The sequence below is a fragment of the Cucumis sativus genome, chromosome 1 (genome assembly GCF_000004075.3).
Source record: "Cucumis sativus cultivar 9930 chromosome 1, Cucumber_9930_V3, whole genome shotgun sequence".
NCBI classification, from domain to species: Eukaryota; Viridiplantae; Streptophyta; class Magnoliopsida; order Cucurbitales; family Cucurbitaceae; genus Cucumis; species Cucumis sativus.
The window spans coordinates 3,756,914-3,779,663 of record NC_026655.2 but is presented as its reverse complement, the minus strand read 5'-3'; the positions used below and the strand labels follow the sequence as shown (position 1 = coordinate 3,779,663).

At 36.1% G+C, this 22,750-nt stretch overlaps 2 protein-coding genes across 10 annotated transcripts; both read left to right on the top strand.

Moving 5' to 3' along the window:
* Positions 1-1,999: 1,999 nt before the first annotated feature.
* On the top strand, positions 2,000-12,813 carry LOC101222546. Of its 3 annotated transcripts, XM_031880141.1 has the most exons (11): positions 2,000-2,243; positions 3,552-3,738; positions 4,340-4,400; positions 4,491-4,738; positions 4,874-7,410; positions 7,532-7,656; positions 8,897-10,729; positions 11,215-11,263; positions 11,387-11,631; positions 11,751-11,858; positions 11,983-12,813. In XM_031880141.1, exons 4-11 carry the CDS (start codon positions 4,546-4,548, stop codon positions 12,215-12,217), a joined length of 5,325 nt encoding a protein of 1,774 aa, XP_031736001.1. In that variant the 5' UTR covers positions 2,000-2,243; positions 3,552-3,738; positions 4,340-4,400; positions 4,491-4,545; the 3' UTR covers positions 12,218-12,813. The 3 variants fall into 3 exon arrangements, with proteins under 3 accessions (XP_031736001.1, XP_011650117.1, XP_011650124.1); XM_011651815.2 differs by lacking the exon at positions 3,552-3,738; XM_011651822.2 differs by lacking the exons at positions 3,552-3,738; positions 4,340-4,400.
* A 2,275-nt stretch (positions 12,814-15,088) lies between these two features.
* On the top strand, positions 15,089-22,390 carry LOC101221520 (diacylglycerol kinase 1). 7 transcript variants are annotated; one of them, XM_031888818.1, is made up of 10 exons: positions 15,089-15,450; positions 15,721-15,762; positions 15,846-15,931; positions 16,194-17,277; positions 17,688-18,054; positions 18,265-18,341; positions 18,992-19,111; positions 19,357-19,521; positions 20,139-20,279; positions 21,997-22,390. In XM_031888818.1, exons 4-10 carry the CDS (start codon positions 16,267-16,269, stop codon positions 22,144-22,146), a joined length of 2,031 nt encoding a protein of 676 aa, XP_031744678.1. In that variant the 5' UTR covers positions 15,089-15,450; positions 15,721-15,762; positions 15,846-15,931; positions 16,194-16,266; the 3' UTR covers positions 22,147-22,390. The 7 variants fall into 7 exon arrangements, with proteins under 7 accessions (XP_031744678.1, XP_031744683.1, XP_031744674.1 ...); XM_031888823.1 differs by lacking the exon at positions 15,721-15,762 and having other exon boundaries at positions 15,089-15,283; XM_031888814.1 differs by having other exon boundaries at positions 15,089-15,283; positions 15,846-17,277.
* The last annotated feature ends 360 nt before the right edge of the window (positions 22,391-22,750 follow it).

The window sequence follows — 22,750 nt, the reverse complement described above, 5'->3', positions numbered from 1 at the left end:
AAAGTGACAAGTTTGCAAAAATCACTTATCATGTTGTAAAAATAATGTGAAAGAGTAGAATGGTAGTTGCAATTACATATTTAAACATTCAACGATAACAGTTGAGTCCCTCGACTTTTAAATGTGTTAAAAGTTGTCTCTAAGCTTACAGTAATTATAGAAATTGGATCCACAAATTACAAAAATCGAACCCTAAAATTACATAATTAATAGAGTTTTTACGGTTACGCAAGTTTGAGGATCCAATTATTTCAGGATTTAACTTTAAGTTTTAAGGGTATAGCTATAACTACCACCATACTTTAAGGTGGGTTTTTGCAATTTGTCCAAAAAATAAACAACTCTTTTGATCTAGTGAGGCATTCCTTACAAACAGTTGTTGACGTTTATCGATTTCAAACGAATTGCTTATGTTAACAATTGAATTTGTATATGGTTTTGTTCGAGATAAAATAGATGTGCCTACAAAAATGGGAAATCAATTCCATTTATTGTGCTCACGACTTGTGTTGCAAAAAATGGTATAACGAAGTTTGTCCTTCGTGTCAAATTAAGTAAAATATCACAAATGTCCTCGTCGTGAATATAAATGTGAGTTATATACTTTATATGCTTGATAACAATGATGCACTTGACTGATAGATTAATACTAAAATTATGAATCATTCACTTATTTATATTGTTGATGAAATTATTATACTTGATCAATCTATTGTTGATCAACTCAACAACGATAAACTCTTTCTATGATGCTCGTATTCTTCATCAATATACTTGATTGATATAACGACAAGCTTGAGTAGGTTGATGTGGTTTAAAAGTGATACACACTGACTGTAAAAACTATTTCATCGTTCAATACTCCTCCACACCATCCGCTGCCACCTACTGCTCCAACTGTTCTACCTCTCTATCTCTAACTTTAGTCAATTCTCGCTCTGTCTCTTGTCCTCTCCATATCAATTGATCATTGAGGACATGATAATAAATGTATTTACAATTTTTACTGTATTTCTAAAATATCAAATATGGACGACGCATCTACATAATAATATATTCAATTTACAATCCACTACAATTTTTCTCTTAACAACAACAAACATATAATGAATAATGTAACAAAAACATTAAATGGATTAAAATAGGTGTGTTTTGAGGCTCGAATACACTACTTTAAATATCAAGCTTAGATTAACTTAGTTTATGAGTTGATATCGATCATATAGTTCATAGAGCATGGTCTATGTGCCTTTTATTATTTACAATATTTCACGTGTTGTTTGGTTCTGTTATATTATAGTATGAAGTTTGGATTACTATCATGGAATTTAGGAAGTTACGAACTTTTAGATTTATAGTGTAGCTGTGGAACTCATGATGAAGTTTACGAGTGTTGTTTCACAATTCCTTGCACGCACACCCTAAAGTGTGTTTAGAGTTAATAAAACAATAATGGAAATATGTAGACAACGAGAGTAAAAAATTACAAAATCAATAGAGTCCATAAGCTACTAAACCACAATGTAAGGAGATTCTAAAATATAAATTTGACGTTTTTTTAATAGTGAGATTTACTAATTTATTGGACCAAAAAAAGACTGAAATTCACAACTTCTTGAGAATCATCTTAAGAATTTACCAACAATAGAAGTTTATTAATTACAAGATTTACAAATTTTTAAAAATGTTACTATATACTCGATCATTATTTCCAATGTTCGTATCCATTACAACTAGCCTTCAATGTACCCATTTTACCCTTGAGAAACCCTCGTAAGGCTTATGACAAAAGGCTAAAATTTTGGGCTTTGATCTAGTAAGTTCATTGAATTGGGCCCAGACCCAAGCCCAAGCCCAATAATGATAATGGGTACAACATTAAAGTCACGTGCCTAAACTCATTATTGGGAGGAAGAAAAACATGAATTCTGAGAACCTCATTGGGCAGTAGCAATGGCGATGGCGATGGTAATCGGGGCTCACATTCGGACCCAAATCACCCATATTCATCCCGAACCACAGCTTCGGTCCGATCCTCAGTTCTGTGCCCCAGTTCGTTGAAATTTTCGCACTCTTTCGATCACTTTATCTCTCTCTCTCTCTCTCTGAGCTCGGGGAGGCTCATATAGTCGTATCTCTCTCTCTCTCTCTCGCCCTCTCTCTGATTCAAACCCTAACACTTCACAATCCAGCATTATCAGAGGATCGCCTTCAAGTTCCATACGCAAGCTCATCAAATCAGTGTGAGTTCGTTGCCTCCTTCTTTTATCTTCAAAAACCCTAATTTTCCCCCCTTTCTGCGGGTCGTTTCTTTTAGGAAATACTTAATAGATGATTTACTGGTGGCGTCTTCTGGTCGGGCAGCTTGTTACACCTTGTTACTGTTGTTTTGCACCTTCTCCTTGAGTTAATCTCGAGAAAATTTGTGGGTTCTGTCTATGTTTGGTTGTTTGAGGAATAGAGGAGGTTGGGTGGGATTAGTTTTTTTTAGGATGTCTTTTACTTCTATTCGTTGAAAATGGAGTCTTCGGACGAGTATACTGTTGCTGCCTGTGTCAGCCTAACTTGACGTCTCTCGATCCCCATCCCCATTTTCGTATTTGTTGCTTATCACGTGTTTGGTTAGCGCTTCTAGGATCTGGGGAAGGATTTTTTTTTTAACAATGCAACGTTGTAATCTTTTCTCTGCGGGTCATAAATACTGCGAAAATGGGTATCTGCAACCCTTTTTTACTCTCACGTTCGTTCAATGGTTCTTTTCTGGAGACGTCCTGCTTATGTGGTGATACATGGAGTCCACTTAACGTCTATTGAGAATATACGCAGTCGTCTTCATGTTATGCCTTGTGGAAATACTAGTATTCATGGAAATGGCTACTCATATTCTTATATTCTGGCAGGACATTGTTGATTTTATGGACGTTGTTTCTCTGAGTTTGCCCATTAAGAAAATGACTTGAATTAACAGGTCTATTTTGATAAGGATCCCACTCTGCGTAGTGTTATAACTTTCACTTCACGTGGCTCATCACATGGTTTCTTAGGCTACATTCAGCGACCATGCACTTTATGGAGTGCAATTATACCTACGTTAGAAGTTGTACCTCCGATCTGTTCAGTTGTTGATCGGGTGGCTAGGTTTCTTTCCATTTTCTTTCCCTTTTGTATTGGCTATGTTACCTTCAGGTTGTGTTTGGTTTTTTTATTAATCACGAATTATGGTAACACCATTTGTTCTTGTTCTGTTCGTCTCACAAACTATTGTTGTTGCTGAACTACAAAATTTCATTTTCTGGAAACTCTATACTCCAGTAGCCAGCAAGAAAAAGGATGCTCTCTCTACCACATTAAATAGATTATTTAAGATACTTAAAAAGTTGAAACGCTTGGAAATACTACGGTGGTTCATAACCTCTGAATAAAAGTTAAATCTAAATCCATGTCAGCTAGGAACAGAGCTGAAAAGGATATATGTCAGAAACTGGAAAAATAGAAGAACATTAAACTCACAATTTTGGTTAGTTTTAATGGTTAAAATGTGTCTTTTTCAGGAGCACCTTAGGTTCTTATTCTTTGTAGCTTTAGAGCCTCTCTTTCTCTGGTATAAAGCCTTACGAGGACCAAAGAGGATATCTATTAAGCTCCAGGTCAGGAAAGGGACAAGGGGAAAAATAATGGGGTTCTGTTGTTGCCTTCGGTTGGTTTGCTGTTTGTTGAGACCTGAGGCATAAAGTTCAGGTTCTGATTTTAAATGATATGCTAATATGGACAATACTCGCTGTTGCTAGATTGAGAAAATAGAACAATTTACAGTTTGTAGTGTTACATTTCATGAGGACGTATGTAAGTACCTAAATCAATTACATCAAACTTCTGTTGATTACAACCGATTGAGCCCTCTTTAGACTATTTGTGTCGTTCCTACTTTTTTTTATCACCCACGTGTTGGCATGGGCTTTGTTTTCGTGGTCATTTCTTATGTCTTCATTATTCTAGTATGATGTTCCCTCAATTTCAAAAATGGTTTCAAGTGATATAACTGAAATGTACTAAATGGCTATTTTTTAATTTTGCAGTTTTTAGACACTACTCACTCGCATTTAGTAACATCAATTTGATAAGAATAATTATTGTGTTGGAAGAAGTATATATTTGAAAAAGTGATTTCTTTTTCTACAGTGGGGGCGGGTTGTTTTGGAAAGGTTTACTAATTACTAATTCTATCCCCATAGGCAATGATGAGTAATCATCCATCTTTGTGCTGCAACTCCTTGCTATTTTCTCTGTCCTTAAAATCTATTTTCAATTTAGTATGATGTAATTGAGTGGCTATATGCAGGATACATTTGAACGGTTTCCTCTTATGGCAATTCTGAGAAATCTTAAATGACCAAAAGAGGGTAGGTTTCTGAGAACAATCGTACCTGAGAAATTTATACGTGTGTTCGCACTAAGATTTCAACAGTTTATAGTTTTTACTCTTCTTCTAGGTACCTATATTCACATCAAAAGTCATTACCAGCAGAAAAGTGGGGTTGACCATCTATGCCTGGAAACGAAGTTGGAGACAGGGTCCACAATTTCTTTGGCCAAGAAAATTTGTATCAGGGCCAGCATCAGTCACAGGCTGCTGATGGAAGCTGGGCTGGTCTGAATAATAATCTATGGGTTAGAAACCAGAGAGAGATTAATTCTCCTTTTATTTCAAATTTGAAGAATTATAATGCACACCAACCAGGTATTACTTTATAGTTTCTCAATGAATTAATTATTCTTTCTTGCTTACTCTATGTTTGTGTGTGTGATGGATGGATCATCATTATTCCATTTTTTAATAGCATCTACTGTATTTTGTTTATATTTTCCCTAGCAGATTCCGGAGGACTGGGTCAGCCGTCTAATTCACTTCATGGTTTGAACTTCTCTCAATCATATATAAATTCTGAGATTGGAAGAAGCGAGTCTCAAAATCAACACCAGAATCTGAATGGTTATGCAACAGGCCAACAACTTTTCCATGCAAGGCAAATTGAAGCAAACTTTTTAGGTCCAGATGCAGTATCTGATAGGCATTTAACATCCAGAGGCCTATCTATTCATGAAGCACAACAAGTGAATAATCCTGAACTGAGCAAGAAAAATGTAGCTAGGTTGGAAACTACTGATTCTCCTGTAAATTTTGATTTTTTTGGGGGGCAACAGCAATTGAATAGCAGAAATCCCAGTGTGACACAGATTTTGCCTAAGCAGCAGCTTGGGAATCCTGACATGCAGCTTCTGCAACAACAAGCGATGTTCTCACATATACAAGAATTTCAGAGGCAACACCAATATCAACAGCAGGAAGCAAGACAACATGGTTTGATGAGTCAGATTAGCTCAAAGCCGGGAGCAGGAAACCATTCAGCTGCGCTGATTGATGGTATTCCTGTTAATGAGTTATCTACCTCTCCTTGGCAACCTGAGCATATGGGGAGTAATACAAACTCATTGCAGCATAGTTTGTCTACACCAATGCAGGGTCCCTCCAGTGGATTTGTATTTCCTTCGGAGCAGCAGCAAGCACTTCGCATGATGGGTTTAATTCCGGAACAAGTTGATCAATCATTGTATGGCGTTCCTATTTCTACTGCAAGTAGTTTTCCAGGTTCAAATTCTCTCATTCCAACAGATAAACCTGCTATGCAGCAGCTATCTGTTAGTAACAACCCCATTTCAGGGAGCCATTATACTGCATACCCAGATCAGGTTAGCATGCAAGATGGAATGGTTGTGAGACAGGATTTCCAGGGGAAAAGTATGTTTGGGATGTCTGCTAGTCAAGGTTTAAATGGTGGATTAAATTCTGAAAATTCTCAGCATGTGAATCTCCAACATAGGCATGCATCTATGCAGGAGTTTAGTGGCCGACAAGAGTTTGATGGTCGATCACAAATGTCACAGGAGAAGACAATGGCACAGATTGCTCCATCGCAGAATGTGGCTACGTTAGATCCCACTGAGGAAAAGATTTTGTATGGTTCAGATGACAACTTGTGGGATGCTTTTGGCCGGAGCGACAATATTACAGCAGGTGGTTACAGCATGGCAGATGGTAGTGATTTTAATTCTGGATATTCCTTTTTACAGAGTGGAAGTTGGAGTGCTCTGATGCAGTCAGCTGTAGCAGAGACTTCAAGTGGGGATATGGGCGTTCAAGAAGGTTGGGGTGGTGTAAACTTTAATAACAGTGGGCCTCCCAATGGAAATCAGCAGCATTCAGAAGCTAACGACAGTGGAAAACTTCAACCGGTTTGGGTTGATAACAACTTGCAGACATTAAATTCTAGACATGCTTCTGTCTCTGCCGAGGCTAATACTAAGCCCAACAACTATATTAACTCAGCCAATGTCCCTTCATTTCAACAACCTGTCCAGAAATCCTTCTTTCAACAAACTGAAGGCTTTCAGAACAGTAGTGCCCAAAATTCAACCCCTTCGTCATTGGAAGGTGAACGAAAGTGGGTAGATCGTAATCTGCAACCGAAGTCACATGCTGAAGGTCGAAATTTATCTGAAAACGAAGGTAATACGTCAGGTGTGGAAATCAATACAAATAATTTGTCAGGTTCTTGGCTCCGTCAACAGAGTGTGGCCACTTATAATAGCCAACCAAGTAAGCCTAATGGTTGGAGCTATATTGAACCGATGATCTCCCATGAAGGTAACAATATGAAAAATCATGAGAATCATAACATGTCACAATCTTCTCAGGGTGGAGATCATAAGCGATCTATGCGTGAAGAGATGGGCTCTTCTGCTACCTTCAAGCAAAACCAAGATTCAATTTCCAACCCAAATGATGAATTGCAGCATGCAAATCATGCTGTTGAGAACACACAGGTGTACAATGAAGGTTCTAATTTAATGAATAATGCTGCCATAGCCAATGCTAGCAGTTTAAGAGATGACCTAGGAAGCAGGCAACAAAATCCAGTTAATCGTAATCTTTCCTTTTGGAAAGATGCCAATTCTTCAATGGACTTAAAAGAAAGTGGGTTTATGGCAAAATACCAGCATCATATTGATAAGGGCTCTCAAATATTGGAATCTGGGAACAGTTGCCTAGAAAAGAATGCTACTGAAATGAATGAGGTTGAAAATTCAAATGCTAGTGATACACACACTTCTTCTGGAAGCAAACAAAAAGGAGGTAATACCATTCGGAAGCCATCTGTAACTTCTCGTAGATTCCAGTATCATCCAATGGGGAATCTAGAAATGGATGTGGAACCTTCTTTTGGAACAAGTCATGTAACACAACCACAGGCTCATGTGCAGCAGAACTCTCATGGACTTAAAGGCAGTGAGCCGAGTAATCTTAGGCAATCCAAATCTGGAACAGAGGGGAATTCTATTGACGTTGAAAAGGTAATGAGACTTTATTTTTTTAGTAATGACAATTCTTTTAATCCTTTTCTTTTGTATATTTCTAATTTTGAGTATACATTCAAAGTTTCTGTGATTAATGGAGGCTTAAGCTTGTTTTCAGAGTGAAATGAGACCCTTTGGAGATTTACCTTCTAAAAGAATGCTTCCACCTTTTGGAGCTCGTTTCTCTTCTTCTTTGGATAAACTTGCTGGTCATGATCCACGAAATGTGGCATTCCCATCAAGGTAATCTGACACTTAAACGATGGTTTATATCATTTATGCAATTTATGATCGATCATTGATGTTAGTACCATTTATGCAACTTTTGATTATCTATTTTCAGCAAAAAATTGAGCTTTTTGACGAAAATACAAGAACCTACAAGGGCAAAAACAAACCTAGTAAAACATGAATCCAAGAACTAACTGGACTTTTTATAAAGAAAAGAATGCATAGATGTTACTACCATTTATGCAATTCATGCTTGATGCTACTGCCGTTCTTTATCTTTTATCATGTATTTACTTCAATTATTGCTATTGATATTTCTATCAATCATTTAACAAAATTTTGAAGCCATTTAGGAACCTAGCATTTGATCCAGTACATAAGACTCAAATATTGATCTGTTCACATGGTACATTTGATCAGCTTAGGATTTGATTCCTGTTAAAAAGGTTCATAATGATCAACAAGGATTAGACTGGTTTTTATGGCAAGTTTAGGATAATATGTAAAGTCCGATAGTTTAGGGGCAGAAATGTGATAAAAAGTTGAGGGACTAAAATGTCATTTTAACCTTATAACTCTTACCGACCAGCAGTAGGGGCCTTCCGGCCCCCAAAGGCATGTGTCGTTGGCTAAGTCCCCGTGACGGATGAGTTGCAGGGTCTGCCTTGTAACGTAATTCCCACTGAGCGATTGGTAGAATCCTTTGCAGACAACTTAAATACGCGATAGGGTATTGTAAGTGGCAAAGTGGTCTTGCTGCCACGATCCACTAAGATTCATCCCTTCGTCGCTTTTTTTTCGAAAAAAAAAACCTTATAACTATTACCCATCCTTGGCTTATGCTAATGGAATGGTTGTCTTTGGGTGATCTTCTTGGCTTGGTTATGGGGTGGATCACAAGTATATATTGTCTTGACACAGTATATTCTTGTGATTGGTTTATGAGAATTTGGTTTCTTATTTAAACAAACCACAGATGGAGACATTGTTTTACCAACTGTTAATTTATAATTGGGTTCTGACAGAATATTAGTTTGAATCAAGGTTAGCCATAAATTACCAATTTTTCTTTTCAAAGGAGGTTCCTCTTAATTTTGTGTCTGAGTTTAGCAATTGGTAAATTCCTTTCCCACCTTCCATGTGTTTTCTGAATTGTCACATTAACGTGTACATTTATGTGTTTCTGGATTATGTATTTCAGATCAAATGATGATTTAATTAACATCCTTCATATTCTTTATTAATTTTCCAGCCAAAATATGCTTGAGCTTCTTCACAAAGTGGATCAACCAAGAGAACATAATAACGCAACACGTAGTCCCTCTTACCGAAATCATTCTTCAGAAATGGGTGAAGCAGAAACTTCTGAGGGATCAGTTGGTCAAACACCACGAAATCAGTCCTCTGATTCTCAAGTTTTTGGTTTGCAACTGGGTCCCCCTCAACGATTGTCCATGCAAGATGCTGCTTTATCTTCTCATTGCTCCTTGCCCATGGTTATGAATTCAACACATTCTACTTCTGAATCAGGAGAACGTGGCCATATGTTGTTGCCTCCTGTAGCCTCTAAACAGAGGGATTTTAGAAATAATATAACTGGGCCTTCTGGACATAATGGCAATAAAATCCCTCCTATCAATGCTCCAGGAAACTTGGCTGCAGCTTCTCAATCTGCCTTTCCCTATCCTAGAAGTCATCTTCAAAATCAGCACCTTGTTGCCAATCACTCTGCTAATGTATTTTCTGATAGAATTGGTACTCATTCAAGATATTTTGATAACTCTTCTGAGCGAGTTGACAATAGTCATATGGCGTCAACAGATATTTCCAGAAGCAGCCTTCAAATGAACCTAGTTACTTCTGCTGACACATCTCAGCAAAACAGTGGTGATATATCTAATGCCCAAAATCTCCCCCAGCTTGCACAGGAATTCGGTTCTGTGTCTACATCTCAACGTGCTTCTTTCTCAAAAGTTTCATCTAATGAGTGGGCAAATGTCACAAACCAGAAACATTCACTACATGTAGATCCGTCAAAAGCTGCCTCAGATTTGTTCAAATCTCGTATGCATATGGACAGTGCAGACAAGACCTTTCCAGGACAAAAAGAGATAGATAATCGAGAGAAATTGGAACTAGAGGCTATGGCCCATGGTGAAAATTCCATCAATATGCAAAACATTATTGGGAGAGAGAAGCAAATGCAAGAAAGCCCTGGCAAGCAAATTTCAGGTGGGAAGAGTGAAATTTCCCTGCAGGCCCCAACTGGATCAGGTGGTTTGGAATCTGCTGGACATCCCTCGTTAGGTGCATCTCCATCAAATTCCATGGGTACTCGAGGAAATGTTGAGACTGTTGGTCATTCTATGCATCCAAACATTAATGCACAGCAGCATTACACATTACTGCATCAAATGCAGGCTGTGAAAAATGCAGAAAATGACCCGACTAACAGGACTGTTAAGAGATTTAAGGGTCCAGATTGTGGTTTAGATTCTCAGCAAGTTGCAATGGATGGGGGCCAACTTTTATCGCATGGACACAGTAATGCTATCAGAGAGTCGTCGCTTAACCATGCTTCCATTTCACATGTAGATGCAGCAGCGGGTAATTTTTCATCAAAGAAGGGGGATGCCTATGTATCACCTGGTAGTGACATTGCATCTTCTGTGAGAAGCGAGCATTCTCAAATCAGTCCTCAGATGGCACCATCTTGGTTTGATCAATACGGAACCTTCAAAAATGGACAAACTTTAACAGTATTTCCTGGATCTAAAAATGCAACCATAAAGTCGCCTTTGGATCAACCTTTGATTGTTGAAAGGGCCCCTGATTTCAATGCTCAAAATTCTGTGAAGCAAGCAAATGCTTCTGCTGATGGTAGTGAGCATAATAATGCTCGGGAAATTTCAAATCTCATGTCGATAGAACTCAGAAATTTCTCTGCAGGTCACTCTTTGCCCCTTGATTTCATTAATCAAAGTTTGGCAGCTGCAAGACCAAAAAAGCGCAAAAGCTCTGCACCTGAACTGTTATCATGGAATGCAGAAATGACACAAAGCTTTAGAAGGCTACAGGATATAAGGTTGTTCTATTTTCCTCAGAATATTTAAACCAAAGTAGTTTAATTTAAAGGAAATGAACTGGTAGAAAGGTTGGTCTTGAAATGCAACTGCAAACTGACTGTTCAATATACAAAACCGGAATCTTGCACCATCACCCAAAATTTTATTAGTGTCTCTGGTTGATTAGAGTAATGGATTGAAATGCTTTTTTTAAAAAAAGTGAAGGATTGGAATACTTTGAAGCAATTTAAAATAATGTTTTCTGGTGTTCATTTTCAAATTTGTTTCTTTTGCTGATTTGCACTGCGTCTGTATTTTCAAAAAGGTGATCCTTTCTTGTCTTACAAAATTTGGTTCTTGTTATATACCTTCTCTATCCACGAAAAAAAGTTATCTCGTGAAAGGTGGATTTTATGGGTTTAGTATATTGCCTGATTGATTTATTTATTTATCATTTTTTAAATGCTTTTTCTTATGTATGCCAACTGCTGATTTCTGTCTGCAGCATGGCGGATATTGACTGGGCTCAGGCAACCAATCGGCTGATTGAGAAGGTATGCTAGTTGTTAAAACACTATGCTCTTCTTGAGTCCGATGTTTGTTACTCCAGATCTCTGATTTAGTCAGAGTTTTTATTTTATTAAAAATGGCTCTTATTCCGTTCGACCCTTTGACAGAGAGAAGATGATGTTGAAATGGGTGACGATGGGATAATGATGAAATTGAAGAGGAGGCTTAACTTGACCACACAGCTTGTACAACAACTCCTTCGTCCTCCTCCTTCTACCACTCTCTCTTCAGATGCCAGCTTACATTATGAGAGTGTGGCTTATCTTGTTGCAAGGCTAGCATTAGGTGATGCTTGTAATATAGTTTCTTCCACAGGAACTGACAATGCAGTCCCTCCAGAAAGCAGAGATCCGTAAGAATTTTCCTCCACGATTTCTCTAATTTTGAATGTCCATGCAAGGAGGACAGGTTGTACATCTTTTCATTATTTGTTTATACTAATACAACGGTTTATTCGTATGTTCGTTTTAGCCTTCCTGACAGACCTAAGGTACCGGGGAAATTTGATATTCACAAAATTATTGAAGTTGTGGAGGAGTTCACGAAACGGGGACAGAAGATGGAAGATGATTTATTGAGGTAGGTTTTTCTATTAATTTGGTGTCTGCTGTTGCTGCCATTACTTTGTTTACTGATCTCATGTGGTTGTCTATTTGATTGTGATTCACTTTAAATTAGTAATAAGCTGTTTTTGCTATGCCAGAGTGGAGAAAAGAGCTTCAATCTTAGACTTGAGAGTGGAATGCCAGGATCTCGAAAAGTTCTCTGTTATCAATCGGTTTGCCAAGTTCCATAGCCGAGGACAAGTTGATGGAGGTGAGGCCTCATCATCCTCTGATTTAACCGCAAGTTCTCAGAAATCTTGCCCCCAGAGATATGTTACTGCACTTCCCATTCCTAGAAATCTTCCTGACAGGGTACAATGTCTTTCACTTTAATTATTAATTGATTGATTTTGTTCACGTCGGCCAATTATCTCTACATCCCTAATGCTTTTCTGGTCGATTTTCTTTCAACTTAAGTCAATATGCTTCACAAATAGAACCATACAAATGGGAATGTCAGAGAGAAATGATTTCTAAGTTATCTCCTTGAAATCAATTGAGGATGTTAGATATGTTCAAGTTAGGTCATCAATGTCATTTTGAGTAATATAAATAGGTCCCTTCACACTTAAATGTACAAAAGAAATTGCAATGCTCTGTCTTTCTCCTTTTTTCCTTTTTTCTTTCCTGCAAACGGGAAGGCAGAAGAAGTGCGGTTGTTTTCCAGAAGTCTCCATGCATCTCTGAACCCAGGTATTAATTGTACTTGTATGGGTTTTTTTTATTCAACGATTTAAGCTTTAGCCTTTCTCATTTAGGAAAAAAAGAAAATGAGTGTTAGATGTGGAGGCACAGAGTTGGGCTCGAAGTTAGTGTGCTGATATTTCAATTTACAGATTATTTGGCCGTTACATGTAAAAATTGTAAATCTTTATCAGTATTTTAGCTGAAGTAATAAAATTTTTTTTTATCAAGTGTTTTATTTTTAATGATATACCATTGTCATCATATTGGTTGTCATGATCCGTTTTCCAATTTGGTTCAAGTATCCCACAGTCTATCTCCCTCAGGGGCAGCGTGGTTGTTTTGGTCATTCCACCCGGAGGTCTCAAAGGTACTCTTGCCCATCTGTCTTCATTGTGGTTCAGAGGATTTATTTCTCTTTGGCTTTGCTTTTAAGAAGTTTTTCTTCTTCTTTTGACTTTGTTGCAAAACCATTCTCGAAGTATTATGGCGGTGGTTGCAATAACATCCCAGAACTTCGTCTTCTGCCTTGTAAAATGTTAAAATTGAATAGTAAAACTTCAAGCATAGCATCAAAACGATAAAAATCCAACCGTTAAATTTATATAATTGCAATTTGTGCAATTGTGTAACTTTGAACTTTGAAGGTCTAGTTTTATCCTCAATACAAGTTTGATAACTCAACTTTTATAATAGAAATTCGGTGTAGTGGCAAGTTTGTAGCTATCAACCTACGTTTTGGATGGATTAGCAATTTGCCCCTTTTGTGTAATCAATTGAGTTTTAGTCAGTTGATAATCAAGTTTTTCAACTAGTTTAGATTTTCTTAGTCAAAAAGCTTGCTGATTATTTTGTTTATATATGTTTTATTTTACCCTAAGTAATTTAAGTTGTATTACTTTTTTTTTGATTCGTTTTATAATCATCTTGGATGAATAACCATAATAGAGAATATTTAAAGGAGAAAGAAAGATTTGGGTTGACTTGGTAACAATAACCATTTAGTCGTCTTGTGATCTGTGGTTCTAACTTAATATTCCATTTTTTCTATGATTTACTGTTTTGGATAAACATAGTTCTCTCCTTTATGATTGTTTCGTTTCTTTTTTTAAAGTTACTATAGCATTTAATTTTAGAGAGATTAGAGATTGAATTTTTTTGTTCTTTTTAATATTTTAATTATGTTGAGATTCTTATTATCTTTTATGAAATTCATCATCTTACAAGTGGAGAGTTCTAGACTTTCTTTGCTAATCATCTTTTAAAACGACCCATCACGACCCATCACTTAAAATTAAAAAATTAAATGATTACGGAAGGAAGTAAGTCTTTAGTTTTTGAAACTTTTAAAATAGTTTCTTTTTTCTTTTGTTTAATTTTATTAAGAATTCACATATTTATTCAAAAGTGAACATCTTTTTTATAAATTCAATGTGAAAAGAAAGCACAAATATTTATAGTTCTCTATTCTAAACAAAAACCATGCGACAAACTTTTTATATTTTAAAAGTAAATTATCCTTATTCCAATTTTAAATGACCAAGAAACTAGTTTTAACTTTCAAATTAATTTGAAATTTTTGTTTACTATATAAAGTACAAATCGAGATCTAATGAAAAGGAAATTGTTTGTCGTCCCCATAAAAGTCAATTCTAATCTTTACCCTTAATCAATGGAAAAGTCCTTATACAATTAAATAACAAGAAAATAAAATCGAAGAAGAAAAAGAAGGAAGAATTAATGCCGACAAAAATGGACGTGAATTGGAAACTAATTGATAAAGAATGAAAGTGAAATGCTTTCTTCCTCCATTACATTTTATTCCCACCTTATTAACACACGGTTTTCTTTTTCTATTTGTTCATACTTCAATCCCTTTTGAAAGTTTACGTTTTTTTTTTCTACAATTTAGTGAAGGGGTGAATTCAAATTATAGAAATATTAGGACCATTAAACTTAGGTACTTCTTTGCAATTTGTTAGCAACCATAAAATATAGAAGAACATTAAGCAAGTAGTAAATAAATATGAATGTCACTCTCTTTAGAGTTTTGATGATTTGAATTAGAGAATAGTGATATAGAAATAATAATAATGATAGGGAAGTTCAATTAATGCAGAGAAAAATAGATGAAAATTAATTTTGTTTATGACAAACAGAACTTTCATTTAAAAAATTGGGTGACGAATAATAAGATAAATAGTTAAAGATGAAAATTTAAAATTATATATTTGATCTCAATTTAATCTTTAGAATATAATAAAAAAATTTAAAAGAAGTTTTCAATGATTATTTATAACAATAATTTGATTAATTGAAATTAAAAAAGTACTAAAAGAGTGGAATTAAATTAATCGGATGACGCTGAGTAACCACGGAAATAACACGAGGGAAGTGAGTTCCACGTGGCAGTATCAAAGGGCGAGTTGGCCGAATGTAAATGTGCCACGTACAAAATATATATGGGACCAAGTGGCGAATATATAAATAAGATTCTTTGATGGAATCTTAATTTTTATAAATCTGGAAACCGAATTTTCAAAAAAAGATTCTAATGAATTTATATTTGATTTAGGAAAACTGAGGGAAATAAAGGAATAGAGAGCGTAACGCAACGTGACTTCCATCTGAAAATTCTCAAATCCGTACCTTTCTTCCTCTTTCGAAAGCTTCGGATTTGGGTTTTCCCACGAATCCTTCGATTCAACCAATACGGTGATTTTACTATTCAAAGATCGAGTTAGGGTTTTCTGTGATCGGAGCATTTGATCCTGTTCTTCACTCATTGTTTTTTTTTATTTTTTATTTTTTATTTTTCAGTAAGTTTGATTCATTTGTCAGGTTCTTGTTGTGTTGTGACCCATTTCCATCGTTCTTTGTGGGTATGTTTATTGTTTTTAAAATGAATTTGCTCTGTATTTTGTTTTTGGTATTGAGAGGAAGATTTGAACATGTTTAGTGTGTTATGAACTTGAATATTTTGTGCTGCTAGATTTTATTTTTTATTTCTGTTCGGATGTTGCAATCTCTATGGAGGTCTTTTTTTTTTTAATTATTATTTATATGTATATATTATTTTATTGAATTAGTCGTTGTAAAGTTTGTTGAATCTATCTATCTTCTAGAAGTTAATATGACTCTGGTATTTTTAGGAATAAATTGGAATTTCAACGTTGGAGGGTTGCTTTGAAGATGTATGTTTTTTTATTGTCTTTTTTAATGATAGCGTTCAAACTTTGAAGTTTTGTTTTTAATGTTTACTGTTTTACATTTTCAGGAATGATGTGGATTATTTGTCCGTGTTTTATTTGATCCATTGGAAGTGTGGTAGAGTTTACATCCGTGATATTGAGATGTGAAATAGTGAGTTACCACCTATAAATTGGTAATGTCATCATTAAGTTGGAGTCAGTAAATTTGGTTTTGATTTGAATTACGTTGGAGTTTGGGCGGCAACTGGCCGTCAACTGTGTTGAGCCAGATTTCTTATTTCAGCATTAGATGGTTTTCTTCTCATATCTGTGATTAAACAGATGGATGATGAAGAATGGGAGATTGGATTGTTGTTCCCCAGTTGGAACAGCAAGAACCCAACTGATCGCCTTTTTGTTATTTCTTGTTTTAGTGCTGCCATCATTGGAATTTTGACTATAGCCTTCACGGCCTTCCAATGGCGGAGAAATATTAATTTGAGTTGGATGAGGGCTATAGCCAGGTCGAAGAGGAGAAACCCGAAAAAAACTCAAAGAGTTCCTGTAGCTGCACACGATTGGATTCTAGAATCAGTATCTCGTGGAAAGAATTTGAGTTGTTGTGTGTGCTTAAAGTTTGTGTCCCCTTCACAAACTCTCGGTCCTATGGTCGCTTCAGATAGTTTTATTCACCGTTGCAACATTTGTGGTGTGGCAGCTCACCTAAGTTGTTCTTCTAATGCTCAAAAGGATTGCAAGTGTGTATCTATGATTGGCTTTGACCATGTGATGCACCAATGGGCTGTTCGGTGGACTGAGATTACTGATCAATCTGACGAAACCTCCTTCTGCAGTTACTGTGAAGAACCATGTAGTGGATCTTTTCTTGGTGGTTCTCCAATATGGTGTTGCTTATGGTGCCAACGTCTAGTGCATGTAGATTGCCATAGTAGTATGTGTAATGAAACTGGTGATATTTGTGACTTAGGTTCATTTAGAAGGTTGATTCTGTCTCCACTTTATGTCAAGGAGTCAAATAGGATTTCCGGTGGATTTTTGAGCTCCATCACCCATGGAGCAAATGAGATTGCATCCTCAGTGCGTGCCAGTATAAGGAGTCAGAGTAAGAAGAGTAAACATAGTCGGAAACCATCTATTCATCATACAGGTTCAAGTGGCAATCTTCGTGATATGTCTACAGAAAGCACTGCTGATTCTCATCACAGAGTTAATGGTTATCATGGAACTGAAAGAAACTGTAATGGTAGCAGAACTTCAGAAGGTCGGCATCAAAATGGTGATATAAATGATAAAAGTATTTCAAATACTAGCTTAAAGAAAAATTCTTCACTCAATCACAAGGATGAAACTCATATATTAGGAATGAACCTGAGATATGAGGTGATTGAAATGCCATCAGATGCACGTCCCCTGTTAGTATTCATCAACAAGAAAAGTGGAGCCCGCCGTGGAGATTCTCTAAAACAACGGTTAAACATGCTTTTGAATCCTGTGCAGGTATGTGTTTTTATCCACTCTATTCAAAACAGGCTCAACTTTAAAAGTAGACTGCTGTATACTACAGCTTAGCATAATTTGTTCAACCTACTCAGTACTCTTTGTTTGATACCCACCGAGGTAGATATCACCATTTTGCACAATTTCCCTTTCTTTATGGAATTTTGTGGGAACTTGGATCATATATGTCTGGGTCTATCGGAAATACAATATTAAGGTCAATGAAACCCTCTAAAAGTAACTGGTTTTATTTATTTTTAAACTAGATGTAGATTTTTGTTACGGAAAATAATAAAAATGCTATGTATGAGTAGGGTAGGGCTAAATCTCATTTTCTTTGAACTATTTCTTGACTGCAAGTGTTAATGATGTTAATGAGGTAATCATCGTCTACTCTGCTAATATTTCAGGTTTTTGAGTTGAGTTCTACACAAGGCCCTGAATCTGGTCTTTATTTATTCAGAAAAGTGCCGCACTTCAAGGTTCTTGTATGTGGGGGCGATGGAACCGTTGGCTGGGTCTTAAACTGTATAGACAAGCAAAATTTTGTTTCACCTCCCCCAGTTGCTATTCTTCCTGCTGGAACAGGAAATGATCTCGCTAGAGTATTGAACTGGGGAGGTGGTTTGGGCTCAGTGGAGAGACAGGGGGGTCTTTGTACAGTCTTGCATCATGTAGAAAATGCTGCGGTGACCCTTCTTGACCGTTGGAAGGTGGCAATGGTGGATCAACAGGGAAAGCAACTCAAATCTCCACAATTTATGAATAATTATCTTGGTAAGTTTCGTTGATATATGTAAGTGTGCGTGTATTTTGCGTATTTAAGGTATTGGATGTTAAATACAACCAAACTTTCAGGGCACATGTGAACCATATATCTCATATTCTGGGTTCTTCTATTGAACCCTCGTTGCATCTCTCTCTCTAATTTCTTTGGTTTAGTTTATTTTTTACCGCATCATTACCAATTTGCCCCTCAAAATGCAGGAATTGGATGTGATGCTAAGGTTGCCCTGGACATACATAATTTACGTGAGGAAAATCCAGAAAAATTTTATAACCAGGTAATAAAAGTTGTAGACAAAAGATAACTTTAGCTTCCTCGAAGATAATCCATCACATGAAGTCATGCTGGCCATAACTCAACCATGCATGACCCCCATTACAAGTTTTCAAACTGTATGGTTTATTATTTGAAAATGGTTTAGTTATATTATAGCCTTGTATCTTGCGCCATTAGATGTTAAATTTTTTATCAGGGTTGTGCCTTATTTCTTTTACTCCCAAAATGTGGATAATTTTATGGGCAAATACTTTTATGCTGATTGTTGAATGGCTAAACTCTTTGTTGCCACGAAAATGAAGTTACAATGAAGGGTGATCATATTATGAAACCTGAGGGGCACTTGATATAGTTCAGACATTTTGCTTTCTGATTGCAGGTGCACTGATGTCTAGACAATTGATCAATAACTATATCTCTGATACAAGTGTTCATTTTTTCAATTAATAAGTTTTTTCTTTTTCTCCTCTTCCTTCTTCTTAGCTTGATTTTTTATTTCTTAAAAAAATTAATGAATTAGTTGTATATACTTTATAAAAGTGAATGTCTATATTTGCAGAGTTCTTGCTAGTTCTTGCGTATCTGTTGTCTCTGATCCTAGATTATTTGAGTAGTTAGATCACTTAGCTGAAACGATTAACATAACTGCAGTTTATGAATAAAGTTCTTTATGCAAGAGAAGGAGCCAAGAGCATAATGGATAGGACGTTTGCAGATATTCCATGGCAAGTTCGGGTGGAAGTGGATGGTGTTGAGGTAGAGGTTCCTGAGGTAAGAACTTCGAAGTCTTTGGTTCTGAAACATTACCAAATTGTCACTCTATTTTCTTTTTTTTTGGAAATTTTAGTTAAATGTTCAATAATACGAGGAAAAATTTTAGTTTTTGGGTGTGAATTCTTGAAAATTTTTCCTTTGTTAAAGCATACTATTTGTGCTATTCATCTGGGATGATATTTTCCTGAATTTTCGTTTACTTGAGGTTTGATTATTTGAAACTTTAATTTGATTATTTACAGGATGCAGAAGGTGTGCTTGTTGCGAACATTGGAAGCTACATGGGTGGTGTAGATCTTTGGCATAACGAGGATGAGACTTTTGATAATTTTGATGCGCAGTCCATGCATGATAAACTACTTGAGGTTGTCAGCATATCTGGGACCTGGCACCTTGGGAAGCTACAGGTAGACAATAATCCAAATAAAGGATTCTGTCTCCACATGCTATCAAATCAAATTTGATGGACCTACGTTAATTTCACGTAGTGCTGCCTTGTCTAATTTTTTGTTGTTAGATGTCTTGATTAAGTGTCTGTGTGTGCACATATGCACCATGCGTGTGTTGGAGAAAGAGATTCTCCAATAATATTTAAGAGATTCTCTAAAAGAAATATTAGAAGGGTTCAAGGACGATAAGGCATGCACACTTGCACTATGGCACGCAGTAGTGCTCAGTTAGAGCTCTTCCTTAGAGATTCCTCAATCCACACCAAACTGTGGTCTACATGAGCTTTTCAAAACTGTCTATAAGGTTTATTAAAGCTACTATATTATCACCCAGGAAAACGAACAGTGAGATCATAAAATCCTTTTTAGTGCTAGGTCGTGACTCTATCCTATTTCAAATGTTAGGGATCTCAAATTTACTCATTAGAGTGACGATTCTGACTTGTAGTATATACTTTGGAGTCCTGAGACATGAAGTGGTTGGAATCTTGGGTAAAGGACAAGGTTCAACTTAGAGTTGTTTTGTAACCTCCTTGCTTAGATGTTTGATGGCTGCTGCTTTCTTTTTGAAACAGGTGGGGCTTTCTCGAGCTAGAAGACTTGCACAGGGAAAGTCGATTAGGATACAATTATGTGCTGCACTGCCTGTTCAAATTGATGGAGAGCCTTGGTTTCAGGAAGTCCCGTGTACACTAGTCATATCCCACCATGGACAGGTAATTGCTCTTGCTCTCTTCTTTCGTTTCTTTTTAAATTTTCATTGAAGAAGACTGTAACGTAGCCCACGATCTTGTGGCTTTAGTTACTCGTGGAACATCTGGGATCTCTCTCTCTCTCTCACACACACACACACAGAAAATATGCATGATATTTCTCAATTGTTGGTCGACTTGCAAGTAACCCCTGTCGTGCTGTGAGTATATATGCGAAGGCCATAATATACATTATAAACAAGCAAATAAGTAAAGGCATTTAGGCTCGATATATGTTATGGTCCATAATATAAATTATTTTGTATATGTTCTACTTCTAATATTTTTTAGTTAGCTCCCTTCTCATTGATGATGGTTCAAACATAACTAATAGGCGATGACACGATTCTTATCTAAAAATCCAAATAAAAACAAATAAATAAATAAATAAAAAGGCCATGTTATGATGCTTGAGGGTCGACAGAAATTTTAAGAAGAAATTATGTTACTTGAAAGAAAAATTGTTGCCTTTTTAGTGAAAGAATTAGAGAAGTTTTTCATCTGGTAGTTTAGTTTATTCTTTAAGTTTATGCCAAGTCAATAAGTACGATGCAAATTCAGCTTATCTTTTGTTTAAACCGGAGCTGCAATGGCAACGCTTGTGTACTATTACACATAATTGAACTTTAACTTGTGTAAGGATCTGATTTATACTAAAGTTATAAAAACAGAGATTCCAAGTAAAATCCACATAGATATTCACCATTTCCTTTTTCTTTCAAATCCCTGGCATACGACAATGAAGCCTAAATTTCGGTGAGGATATTTACAGTCAAATTCAGCAAGATCCGGGTAGTTCCCACTTTCTATTTTCAGCTTCTTGTCATAATGAAAACCCAATTTCCATTTTCCTTTCACTCAGGGTAGCAATCTTGATGTTCAATCGTTTGGTTAGTTTTATGCACAAGTACCTCACATCACATGAAACTCTTGCCTTAATCGGGATTTTTATAAAGATAAGCCAATGCAACTCAAGCATATCATAAGCCAATTTTAACATTCACCAATGAAAGTGTGTATAACTGAAAAATCTTAAAACGCAAGATAGTAAGATACTATATTGAATTGAATGGGGCTAAATTGGAAAAATATCCTGCATGGAACTTAAATGCATATTTAACTTGTATATTTATTGCCTTGAAATTTAAAAAGGAGGGACTTGGTTAGAACACAAGGGAGAATCCGGGTAGAGAATGAGGAGCATCAGAGGATCTGAAATGTGTTCAACTCTGTCACTCTCAATCATTTGATTTCTAAGTATTGGCTTTGCTGAATATACAAGTTTCCTAGATCTACTTAGTGTTTCTGCTGTGATCAAAAGCTTGTTCTCAAACACCTACTTTTTCTTCTAGATTTGGCAGTAGCACCACGTTCCTACTTTCAGTTGTTCGAATCTAATAATTGTACGTTGATTTGCTTGAAACACTGTCTTCAAGCTTCATAATCATTCACTATTCAGTAGAAATATCTCCTTAACTAGTTTTCAAAGAAAAGATTAGAGGTAATACTTATATGGGTACGAGATTTTCTCCCTTGTAGCGTAGGAAATGAGACAATTCTCTGGCATGATTAGGTTTCATTTAAGAGCTTTCTGTTTTCCTTGGTATTACTTGAGATGTGTTTGATCTGACTCCCGATAGATTTGTGTGAATTTCATGCGGATTTAAATTTTGCTTTATAGGCTTTCATGTTGAAAAGGGCAGTTGAGGAGCCTCTTGGTCACGCAGCTGCAATTATCACTGATGTTCTGGAGAGTGCTGAATCTAATAATGTAATCAATGCTTCACAAAAGCGAGTACTCCTCCAGGAAATGGCAAAGAGGTTAACTTGAAATTTTGTTTTAGTCCTTCCTGTATTGGTCAGTTTTGAGTATGAATCATTTCAGTTTTTTATGCCACCATTCACATCTCTCAATAGAGGTAAGATCTAGTGGTTACTATTTTGTTTTTGTTTTTTTGTTTCTTTTCCCTTGATGGGTTATAGCTGAGGCATGATTGTATATCAACGATATCTGTTATATAAATATATACATATACATAGAGTTTCTCAACACGGATCATTATCAAGGTTTTCTTTGTCCTTTCCAAATAGTTTTTGGTGTGTGGTTGCGATTAAACAGTTTCATAGCGTTTATGATCTTGTTTATTTTCAACCACATATGCACTTAGTAAACCATTATCAAACAAAAGTGTAAATTTTTTTCACATTCCTGATGGAACCTCTATCATATGTAATCTTCAGAGTTGAAACTTCATGAACTTTCTCTCTTCAAATTAATTTAAGAAGTTTGGTTTAAATGTAACTTTCAAAAGGCACGCTTGAAAATTGTCACCCTTTGCTCATTATTGAGACTTTGTACTTTTCGAGAGAGATTCAAGTCTCTAATTTGTATTTAACTTGGAAGTTTGGATAGTGCCTCTAAATGTATATAACAG

Excerpts from the sequence above, each read along its gene's own strand:
- LOC101222546 (XM_011651822.2), top strand. The coding sequence starts at position 4,546 with ATGCCTGGAAACGAAGTTGGAGACAGGGTCCACAATTTCTTTGGCCAA. Across the intron at positions 4,739-4,873 it reads TTATAATGCACACCAACCAG|ATTCCGGAGGACTGGGTCAG; the intron begins GTATTACTTTAT and ends TTTCCCTAGCAG. Across the intron at positions 11,264-11,386 it reads CCAATCGGCTGATTGAGAAG|AGAGAAGATGATGTTGAAAT; the intron begins GTATGCTAGTTG and ends ACCCTTTGACAG.
- LOC101221520 (XM_031888812.1), top strand. The coding sequence starts at position 16,102 with ATGGATGATGAAGAATGGGAGATTGGATTGTTGTTCCCCAGTTGGAAC. Across the intron at positions 19,112-19,356 it reads TTGAGGTAGAGGTTCCTGAG|GATGCAGAAGGTGTGCTTGT; the intron begins GTAAGAACTTCG and ends GATTATTTACAG. Across the intron at positions 20,280-21,996 it reads TCATATCCCACCATGGACAG|GCTTTCATGTTGAAAAGGGC; the intron begins GTAATTGCTCTT and ends TTTGCTTTATAG.